The following is a 12142-nucleotide window of genomic DNA, read 5'->3' as shown; positions in this document are numbered from 1 at the left end:
GGGCGGCTTTGTTTTATTTTAGTTGCCTCGTCTTGTAGATCTAATAATAACCAATTCACTGCAACAAAACATACAAACACTTTACAAGATCATCATGTACATTAATTAAATTTGCAACAATATTATGAACAGATCCGTTTCTTATTATTATTACGGTTCAACCAAGTTCAGCAAATTTGAGAGATTTCGAGACGTCCGTTTGTAGAACAATAATAATTTGTGTTTGTCTTTAGAGCGACCGATCGCGGAGTCAATCCCCGCCCGTTTGTAAGAAGAAGCCAGCATGTTATATATATCTTCCTCAAAAACGTATCTAAGAGAACTCTAAACATATCTAAAATTCCAGATTTATGTAGATTCTGTTGAACACCCTAAACACATCCGACTGGAGTATTAGAGTATTTCTCGCATGCAATATGTATGAAAATCAGCAGGATAAATTAGAGTATAGTATAGAATATATTAGAGGTACGCTTGAAGCATTTGAAAAAGTCTAATCTACCTATTTTATTGCTATCTCTTTTGTATTCAATGAGAAAATTGTCTTACAGAAAACAAAAAAATTTCAAAATTTTCGTATAAATCCTGTCGCCGCAATGTCCCCATTATTTGGCTAAATTTGAAAATGCTTGGGCATAAAATAGTTAATAATAATCGTTAGTATAAACACGAGGCACGGTTATCAACATGTAGCTAATGTGAATGCGCGCGGTAGTTGTAATTTCGATTTCTAAATCTATGTTAATGTGTCTATTGTCTAGTGACGCAGAACACCACGAATCTGCACGTGTTGAACGCGACTATTGACGAGCTGGACGTGTCGCAGTCCATATTCCGACGGCTGACATCCATGGCGCTCACCGACGGGAATATTGGCAAAATAGTTGGTGAGTCACACCGCACACAGATGATGTCGAAGTTTATTTTCTGAAGGGTGACATCTCGGAGTTTCCCTGCGAGATCGAATCAGAAATGAGGAGGTCCGTAGGAGAACCAAACAAAGAACCAGGCATAGTCCAAATGATTGCGAAACTGAAGTGACAGTGGGCAGGGCACATATTTCGACGGACAGATGGCCGTTGGGGCAGTAAAGTCCTTGAATAGTGACCACTTACCGGAAGACGCAGTGTTGGTAGGCCATCCACAAGATGGACCGCCGATCTGATCAAGATCGCCGGAATACGTTGGATGAGGGCAGCGCAGGACCGATCGTCGTGGAAATTTTTGGGGAGGCCTTTGTGTGCAGTGGACGTTTTCCGGCTAATGATGACATCCATGGCGCTCTCCGAGGGGAATATCTGGAGATTGTTGGTCAGTCACACGTAACATGGTTGAGCTAGTCGTGTTGCAGTCTAATTCCATATTACGCTATTTAAATGTATATGACTAATTATATTATTTTTGTTACTGCTAAGCTAAGGATATAGTTCAGGAAGATAAAAAGAACAGTAAGTAACTATTAAACAATTTTACACACAAAAACCTCATGTAATTTAAATTACTATATTGCTGCTGACTGCGTAATTCGCTGTTCTTGGCAATTCATAAAATAAAGATTTATATCTTATTTAGTGGTGTGCTGATGCAAAAATCGATAAATTTTATGGCAATGCACTCTCCAATAAGCAACTATCATTACAGGTATTACCTAATGCGACAGTTACAAACAAACAAGAATAACAAACACAGCAAACAAGAATCAAATCAAACTGAAACTAATCATACAATCAAACTACATTACATTACAAATAATATATCACACCAGAAATAGAAAAAACTTAAACATACTACTATTTACCATAACATACTACATATAACAATACCCTTGTGAGTTCACTCCACGTACACTCAAAAATGTCCACTTTGTTGTGGAGTTCATTTATATGGCGAAGGGCTCTAGTTAAAGGCGACTTTGCCAACACATTTGTTCTCGCCATCGGAATGGATAGTAGTGGCGGATGGAGGCGCCTCCACACGTACCGGTCCGGCACACGAAGACTCAAGCAGCACAGAACTCCCGGGTTGTGCTCCTTCCCGCGCAACAACTTCACCACATACGCTGCTAGAAAAAAATACCTACGGACGCTCAACTCAGTATACCCAACCATACCCAGCACAAACAGTGTCGGATACATAAGTGGGTAAAATGGGTATACTCCATATAACTTGAAGTATAGGTGCCTAACGAATTTGTTTTGGACACGCTCTAACATCAACCTGTACTTGTCCTCATAAGGGCCCCATATCGCCGAGTTGTACTCCAAACGAATCCTTACCAGTGCATTATAAAGTACCTTGACGGTTGTGATATTAGTGAACTCTTTAGAGTGTCTCAAAACAAACCCTAAATTTCTATAGGCCTTTTAAGTTGTCTAAAGGAGCAGAAAATAAGCATATGTATAGCGTTTTAACCGACTCCTTATTTGAACCTGCATACTGCACCTTCTTTTATACACGATATATATTGGATACTACAGGAATGATCGTTGGCAGGTCAGTTCCCGAAGTACTCGTCGATCGCGTGTCTGAATATCTCCAACAATAACCTCAGCAGCGCGACACTCAAGCCGCCCATACAGCGCCCGTTCGCCTACTTGTTCACGCTCACCGTGCTGGACGCCTCCTCCAACAACCTCACGGAGTTCCCGCTCAGCCTGGTGCAGAGCAATCGCAAGATATCCGTCGATCTTTCAGGTGTGTATGCTCAGTTTATAATAGCATGATGACCATTCGCCCATAACGTAGGCAAATTAAACTGTGTTGTAACGTATGTAGTAGAAAACGACCTCGGCTTAGCGTACCACGATACGATGTTGATAAGTTTAAGTTGCACCCATCTACCTGAGCCCTAAGGATGAGTCTCATTTACCTGTTTTTAATTTACACTGGCCAGTAACAACAAAACCTGTGGACTGAAATAAGCGCACCACTTTTCATTTTCCCCCTAAAGGGTTAAGGCCTAAGGGCGAATATAACTACGAATTAATCATTCTTTTTTCTTGGTATATACTTACGTAATTAACAAGAAATGCACCCCGATCAGTCGGAAAAAATAGCAAAGGTCTTGAACGTCATGGATTTCAATTTGTTTGCGCAGGGAACAATTACCTCCCGTGCAAGAACTTTGCGAAGGCGATGGAGCTGAACAACAGTTCCCTGGTGACGTTCCTGAACTACAACAAGACGTACTGCGCGCTCGACCTCCGCTTTAACTGGTTCAAGGATGTCACCATCGTGCAGATTGAGTACTTGCGGATGCAAAAAGAGGTACTAGAGATCATTGACCTATAAAATACTTAAACATTATTCACTTTTATATTTTTGAACAAGTGCTGAAATAAATGTGTCAGCACCAGCGTAAACTCAAGTAGAACCACAAGTTCTAAGCATGCTGGGAGAAAAGAAATCCAGAGCTTGACGAACAGTTTCCTATCTGAAATGTACACCAGTCATTGAGCTCTTACACCCACGGGCGAGGGATAGCAAGTTTGTCCATTGTCATTAAAAGCCCAGTTTGAGGCAAAAGTTGTACCATGGAGATCGGTCTTCTCCTTTGCCAGAGTGTCATTCATCATGCGCATCGGCAGCAGGGAAGGATCTATGTCTGAAGAAGCAGCCTTCGACAGCGCCCAGTCTGCCGTTAGCAGGCAAGACGTTTAGATTGGTTGTACTTACAATTACAATATTAGGGATGTTGTATATTCGACTCGGCCCATAGATATTGGAGAATCGGTTTTGAAACTGTAGCTCACTATATTTTCTTTTGCCTCCGCTCGATTAATCTGATTAAATGTTGTCTTATTCTTTTCTATTAGTCTATAGCAGGCTACTGCCGGCCGGATCTCTAACTCAATTCATAATCTTCTCATCTATCGATTGTCATTGTCATGGCGATTACAAACTTTCTAAAATCTAAATTCCTTTTAAGTTTTGAGACCAAAACAATCATAAAGAAATCAGATATTCGAATACGATCTCCTTGTTATGTATTTAGCAAGCTTTATTTATTATACATATAGGATATTATACAAAATATATTATAACCTACTATCACTCGGGAGACAGTGGGATTCCATTAGTTGGATTTATTGAGGCCTCGCTTTCTGCCTACAATTCTACATTCTAAAGACGTTTCAGTGACGTCACTCATAACTGCAGCTATTGACGAAACTGCTACAAACTCGTCTGCCAAAACCGAAGCCAGGCTAACGAGAAAAAATGAGCGGATGGGCTAGCCCACGAGACTTATCTCGAGTGACCCTTAATCGACTCGAACCGAATTTATCCAAACGAACAGTACATAGCCGAGCATAATGGCTCAGTCTCATTTTAATAAAGTTTGATGAGGTTTTCACTGCAATATTATGTACTTCCAGCTAAACGTCAGCTGCCGTAACATTAAGCCCGCCAATATAAACTGCACGTGTTCCCCCGAGCGCTTGGAGCTGATGAATGACGAGGTGACCAAGCTGGTGGCGGTGGACTGCTCGCAGCGACACCTCAAGGAGATGCCCACGGATCTGCCGCCCAACACGGTGCAGCTAAATGTGTCTTACAATAATGTGAGTGTTGCCAAGAATTGTAGAAAGTATAAAAATGTAGTATGTCGACTTTCAGTACCACATCTCCTGTAAACACGGAAAGTCGAAAAATGTTGGGCTAAATAAACTATGTAATTTATACCAAATGATAAATGTAAAATAGGTGCTTTGTACAATTTTATTGATGTATTAAAAACGGGGGAAATTACTGTATTTATAACCTAACTGAGGAGAAACATGCCTCGATAAAATACATTCACGAGGTTGACTCCATTAATTGCAAATAAATTTTATCTTAATTAGAATACTTGAGAATTTGATATTAAAAGCCAGATGGCGTTCAGGTGCTACTTTGTTCCTGTTATTATATATGGCGGACTTTTATATTCAATCGTTTAGCTTAATTATTGGCGATCCAAGATTTTTTTAATAACCTATGAATGGAACACTTTATTAGTATTTTTAGCTTGTTATTAAGCGTTGTCTATTGACGATGTAGATTTCGCACTCATTATATACATATTGAAATGCAGATTCAGCATTAATTGACGGATGAAATCTAGTACCAGTGGGAGGCTCTTTTGCACAAGATGCCGGCTACATTATGAGTACCACAATGGCGCCTTTTCCTGCCGTGCAACAGTAATGTGTAAGCATTATTGTGTTTCGGACTGAAGGGCGCCGTAGCTAGTTAATTACTGGGCAAATGAGACTTAACAGCTTATGTCTCAAGGTGACGAGCGCAATTGTAGTTCCGCACCGAATTTTTGGGGTTTTCAAGAATCGTGAGCGGCACTGCAACCACCATATGCTGAACGTCCTGCTCGTCTCGTCCCTTATTGTCATAAAAAAGTAATATGGATTCTAAATAATCTCTCAACATTCTCCATTTTATGACCCTTTGTGCCTGTTCACATACTCACGGTCATCGGTGTATCGACCTTGCTTATTCACTATAAACACGGTTTTGACGCGGCAACTGTCTTTGCAGTAAAGTATCCTCGTTAACATGAACACGGGCGCAAAACGGCGACGTCTTCAGTACCTCGATAATACTGTGACCACCATTCACCGCCGCCATACGACCGTGCCTAATCCGAGTACATGTGAAAGAGTTTGCACAGAGCCGTACCGTTTGCATGTAGGCTCTTAATTCATCAACATTCTCAGTTTTGTTTTGCACCTCACATCTTAATACGTTCTGATGATGTTCAGATAACATCTCTGCAAGCGGTGTCGGACGACCCGAGTTACGAGCATCTCCGGTTCCTGTTTGTGGACCACAACGACATCGCGAACATCATCGAGCTCGAGGGTTCCAAGTTCATCGACAACTTCCGACTGCTAACCATTACCCATAATAAGTTGAGGACTGTACGTAAATATATAATACATATTACATTTGTCTTATAATGTTCTACGAATAAGTGGTGCAATCTAATTTTCATAAAAGTGTTGACGCTGTTGTTTTACGAATAGTAGAGGCATAGAAGTAAAAATTTAAATGACTACAACTAGATAACTCACTACCCAATAACAATAGCTTTTGTATTGCGGCAACTATTTGATACTTGTGTGCGTGGCATCTTTCAAATTTTGCAACATACGGTTCGTGTTATTTTACTTTGAAATTAATTAAAAGTTTGACAAAACATGACATTGTGACAAGTCACACATTGTTCGCCACAAGACCACACGAGTCTGGGTGGAAAACGCCTGCGGGCGTAGTATTAGTTGCCGCACTTTACGACTATGCCTACGCTATCTAGTTGGAGCATAGCGGAGACCAATAATTAATCTAAGATCGTATTTATATTATTTTTGTTTGATTGACACTTGACATCTGACACTTGTGTAGATCCACACGTACGTGCTGTCAAACCGTTACGACAAGACGGGGCCCGCGCTACTCATGGGCGGTAACTATCTGCACTGCGACTGTAACACTGAGAAGGTGCTCAAGGTAACTAACAACACTGCATTACAGCCTAGCGAAACTCTAAGAAAAAAGCTATTGCATGAAACCTGCAGTAATTGATAAATTGACAGATAACGGCTATAATCCAGTAAAAAACGGAGATAGCCGAAATCCACTACGTTTTGAGCAACTTTTCGCTTTCAAACTTAGATGGATTATACTTCGTCGCCTTATTGTAATTACTATTTAAAACTTATGTCAAATCTAATAACTACTTTAAAATTTTTACTAAGGCAGTCCCGCCTCTTATAATGTAGTATTTACATCCTCTTTGCTGCGTTAATAACATTTCTTCATGCGAGTGTCTTTTCAACTAAACTGAATGTTTTTATTCATCGTTATCGTAACATCCTTATATCTACGTCTTAATACTACGAGTATAATGAACAACTACGAGTATATTAACATATTGAAGTTGAAATGTGAGATAAATTTCAAGTTGAAATTCCCCGTGATAAAGTAGAAGACGCTGTTATTAACTATATACATTACTTTCAGCCGTGGTTACTGGAGAACAGCAAGATAATCCCGGACTTCAAAGAGCTGCAGTGTGAGGGCAGCATGGGAGCCGTGGTGGAGCTGAAGGAGCTCCAAGTGTGTCACTCACCGAGGGACTGGACGGACTATATCTACTACATCATCGGCCTCGAGGTGATGGTCCTGGTGTTGCTGATCAGCAAGGTTTCTTACGACTACTGGGTGTTCAAGACTGCGGGATACCTGCCCTGGCCGGCCAACAAGATGCCGCGGTTACCGTGCGATTGGCTGTGCGAGTAAATTACTTCAGACATGCCGTTGGTACATCATGCAGCTGTTGTTGCTCGATTTAATAATTCTAGTGGCACGTTATGGCAATTTACTATTAAAAATTGGACGTAGTTTCTGAAAAACGTTCCAAGCCACAAACATCACATTTTAAGGAATTCGTATTTAACAGTCCATTTATATGAATCACGTGACCAATTTGTGTTCTTAAACCAATTTCGACATGATTGTGGTTTCGAACGTTTTTCTGGAATTACGTCCAATTATAAAAGCCGGTAAAGCAGCAACAATTTCATACTTCAAATGTCATGTGTCACAAACAAAGTAGACATATGTCAATGTCAAAAAGTCATCATGACGTGCTGGTAGTTTAATACTTACAGCGTTTGATATTCACACATTGGGAACGCTTTTGTAATGTATACATTGTTGTCTCTGTGTTATTCTCGTTCACTGTACCCACCTCTACGGTATGTTTTTATCTATCTATTGACTATTGAACTGCGATTAGAAATTATAGACGTGTATAGAATAGAAAGTTTATACGTATAATTTAAATTTTTATCTTTGAAATAAAGTCAACTTTAGTACTAAATAGATTTAAAGATAACATAAACTAAAAACCGAGAATTATCTCACGGTTTTTAAGTTGCGTGGTCAATAAAACTATAATTAAATTATTATAAGGAGCTTGACTACACTAAACTTAAGAGGCACAATGACTTTTACTATTAAGAGCTACTATTTTTATCAAAACATGTACCCCCTTATTCATAATGGTCCGCTAACTTTAAACAGCCGCTAAGGAGTGTTTTTTCTCATTCTGACTTAGGTCAATAGAAGAAAACAGAGTGCGAATTAGCAATTCTTTAAGTTAGCAGACTATTATGAATAAGGGGGGTAGCGTTTTGGGTAATTTCCTTTAAAATGAATTGTATAGGTAGATACTTTAATGTTATTTGTGTGACCAACTAAGCAAACGTTTTTATTTCAAACCTAATTTTGTGGTAACTTACTGCGTCTGTTCAAACGTACCTAGCTATAAACATGAAACGTTATGAGTATTGTGTGGAAAGATAAACAACTAATAGATATTATTATATATATAAATAAAAGTTAAGTGTTACATGGTCATCATAACATTTGGACCCTATTTAATTTCACCAAACTGACAGGTGCGACAGTTGGCAATAACAGTTAATTGCACCTTTACGGCCGTTCCCAATATTCAGTCTATCGCCTACTTGAGATAAAAATCGTAACTATCGTTGACTTTTCTGTCCCAATAAACTTATCGACGGTAACTCACCTTATCCGTACACGCTGTCTGTCAATGGGACGACGTATAGCTTACCAGCGATAGAAGTTTGTATGGAAATTTCAATTCACGCGTCACAATATTAGGAGGTAAGAATGACTTATCGGGTATATTGGGACAGCTTCAGATTATCGACAGCTTATTACTGACAGTAGAAGGTGGTAATTTATCTCTATCTGCAGATAGTATATTGGAAACGGCCGTTAGATCATTAATACGTCTAGATAGACTATGACAGCTGTGAAAACGTCGAAAAAATTGAGTTAACCTCTATTTGGAGCAATGCACGCACACTAACACAAAGTGTCTTACATATCGCGAGTGTAAAACGTAGCTTGTCACGCACACTTAACTAATATTCCTGGTCTGTTTTTATAAGTTGTCTAACAGCAAGAGACAGTATCTAGAGTCTAAACCAATGACGTTCTATACATATAGACAATGCACCTCATACAAAATCAAAGCCGAAATATGGCATATGCCACAAATGACAACATTAATAACCTTAGACTACTATGTCTACACATTTCTGATTGTGTCCTTTCATCTGTCTCATTCTGACAGGCGGGTCTTGTCTGGGGACTTGTCAATAATATTGTACCATATTTAATGAAAAAATATTCGTTTTATTAAATTACTTCCGCGTTTTGCATTTATTTATTTATTTATCAAAAATACAATGTAACATTACAGATTAAATCTAAAGCGTTACAAAGATATTATACTAAAGAAAAAACAATCAATGGAAATTATAAACTAGTTATCTTATTTTATAGAGCTTACAGGCATCAAACTCTCTAATCTTTTCTTACATTCTTTGACCAAGCATTCCATCGAGCTGCCAAATAGATCACACTGTGGTGCTACCTCAAGTACAGAGTTTAGAAGACAGATGGCTCGTATTACAGGCGTGTGCTTATGCGCTTGAGTGCGTGCATAGTGCGTGTCGCCGCGCGCGTAAGTACGAGGTCGGTACAAAGAAACGCAACAAACGTTGTAATAAGTATACGCAGTCCACTCTGCCCCGAATTATTTTGAGAACAAACTTAGTAAGAGCTACGTACCTACGTAACTGCAGTGAATCAAAGCTCAGATGTCCTTGTAAAAAGAGTGTTGGGTACATAAATGGATAGTATCCATATTGCGTCTTATACAAATGTCTAAAGAATTGTTTTTGGACTTGTTCGATCATATCAATGTTATATAATAAAATAACCTAACCGATAATAAGTCTCACCATCCTTTTTTTTTGAGTCGTTAAGGCATTATTTAAGCACTTTTTATAGTACACTTAGGCTTGTTGATTGATACACAGTGGACACACGACTGAGGAGAAAAGTGTGCTTACATTGTCTTTAAGCACACTGTTGCCGTTCCGTTATCAGACTGCGAATGATATGTCCATATGTATTGAACGTCATTGGTCTAGACGTATAATTGATCTAAGATTGCACCATTTCATTTACACATTAAATGTTCAGCACAATCAGTGCAGTTACTTATTAGAATTTTTGTCAAAACAAAAAGTTAAGTATTCTCAAAGGAAATATTATCCGTTTTCTATAAATGTTCGATTATGTGAACTGATCTAAATTGATATCGCTATCACGACTACTTCTAGCGCCATTTTGTAATTAATGATTTAAATACAAAATGGCATCCTCTTGTTCAATGAGTTCCTCTCGTTTTGTTAATTTTAAAAACCTTCAGTAATTTTCTCATCGTGTTACTATATTTATATCCTCCTTAAATTGGTATAATTTATGCGAAATTAAAATAGATAGATTAACAACGAATTATGAATAGTTTTTCTTCTTAAGTAAAATTGATATTTGTAATTACGAGTCGATCATAAGTTTTTAGTTTGATAAAACCATTTATTAAACATGCCATAGTTTATAGAGAATCTCGTAGGAATGTCCCGAAATCAAATGAAACTGTATGGATTATATGGTAGAGAGAAAGTAGATCCAATAGAAAAGCGGAGCTGGAAGCAACAGTGGACACTACTTAGTAATAAGTTAAAGGTACGGTACTGGTTTCGAAGTCGCTGTTGTGTAATAAGGGGTATTATAACGAATGTGGGTTTAGGATAATAGTATCACATGAGTGTTTTAATGCCTAATTACCAACAGTTGCATACAAGACTTTATCTACACCCACAATATGAATCCTCTATAAAAGATTCTGAAACAGTTAGCTAACTGCTAACATTAAAAAAGCCAGTCAGAGTGTTATTATGAAAACGGATGATGTATGACTATAACACTCGTTTGGATGATGTAATAGTTAATAGGACATTGGGTGTTTTAATGTTGGCAATAAGCTAACTGTTTTAGAATATTTAAGAGGATTTAAAGAATGAGTGTAGTTAAAATCTTTTATGTAACTTTTTTAATACTGTATCTAGCCAATTTACGTGATGGGTTTTACTGTACAATTGTTGCAGCTCAACTCTTAGGCCCGGTATCCACTAAAGCGGAGAGGAGAGGAGATGTCTCATAGAATTTTGTGCCGCGTCCAGCGTTTAAGCGGCGCGACAGGAGGTGGAGATGCGTGTAGACGGACGTGATGACGTCTTCCTTTCGTAGTCATCACTGGACGGATTTCGAGCTCGCACAGCTCACATCTCCTCTCCGCTTTGGTGGAAATAACCTGGCAGCTTCGCGGCTTATCTCCTCTCCGCTTTGGTGGATACCGGGCCTTACGATATAGGACTTGAATGCATGAAATTAGAGTACCTGCTGTTTTAAAATCTAAACCAATGATGGTATCTAAAACATATTTGTAAAGCATAATATTAATTAAGTTGTAAATAAGTCGTTAAATTTAAAACGATTTTGTGCAATCATATAAAAAATTAATTCACAAGTAGGTATATGAATGTGTGGTCACCCTGAATTCGATTCAATGAACGTAACTGTCTGAATCGCATTCAATTAAATATATTTTTGTACAATATCTATAATACTACTACAAATATATACACACTCGATTTTTATACTTACAATACTAAAGTTGTACATGTATGATAATCTAAATATGTATTTATTTATTTATATCGAGGCTATTTTTTATATCTCGACATTTCTATCACTAGACACAAAATAAATTAGTATTTTGGTATAGTTGTTAAGTAAATATGTATTTCAATTATTTTCAAACATAAAAATATTTATTTATCATCAGAAAAATCCAACAAATCATGGGAAAATAGTTTTGTTTGTTTCTCTTCGATAAAGTGATTTCCATTGTTTTTATCTTTTCGAGTTCTGTTGTTAACTATTTATGTAGTACCATCACGCCGTTTACGTACCTACATGATTTGAATTTTCATGGAATCAGGTTTTCTTTTAAAAAATAAGCTTTATTATATAAATGATTGCAATTATATAGATATGGGGAGCATAAATTTATTTAAAAAGTCTAATAAAGATATTTTATTTATATAGTGAGATGTACACGTTGGATGTGTCATATATTTTGAGGCTTACATTGTACAGTGCCATCGGCTATTTCTTTATAAGTAGCAGGTTAAGT

At 37.9% G+C, this 12142-nt stretch overlaps 1 protein-coding gene across 1 annotated transcript in view; it reads left to right on the top strand.

Moving 5' to 3' along the window:
- The window catches only part of LOC126979531 (protein halfway), a 53038-nt gene extending 43505 nt beyond the window's left edge, over positions 1 to 9533 (top strand). The window contains exons 4-10 of the mRNA XM_050828868.1: positions 762 to 887; positions 2494 to 2694; positions 3098 to 3267; positions 4377 to 4562; positions 5757 to 5915; positions 6400 to 6504; positions 7018 to 9533. Coding sequence (XP_050684825.1) covers positions 762 to 887; positions 2494 to 2694; positions 3098 to 3267; positions 4377 to 4562; positions 5757 to 5915; positions 6400 to 6504; positions 7018 to 7296 — 1226 coding nt within the window. The 3' untranslated portion in view covers positions 7297 to 9533. The remainder of the gene's footprint in view (positions 1 to 761; positions 888 to 2493; positions 2695 to 3097; positions 3268 to 4376; positions 4563 to 5756; positions 5916 to 6399; positions 6505 to 7017) is intronic.
- Positions 9534 to 12142: the final 2609 nt, after the last annotated feature.

Source organism: Leptidea sinapis, chromosome 3, assembly GCF_905404315.1.
Source record: "Leptidea sinapis chromosome 3, ilLepSina1.1, whole genome shotgun sequence".
Lineage (NCBI taxonomy): Eukaryota > Metazoa > Arthropoda > Insecta > Lepidoptera > Pieridae > Leptidea > Leptidea sinapis.
The sequence above is the reverse complement of the archived record's forward strand: the minus strand, read 5'-3'. Positions and strand labels throughout refer to the sequence as shown.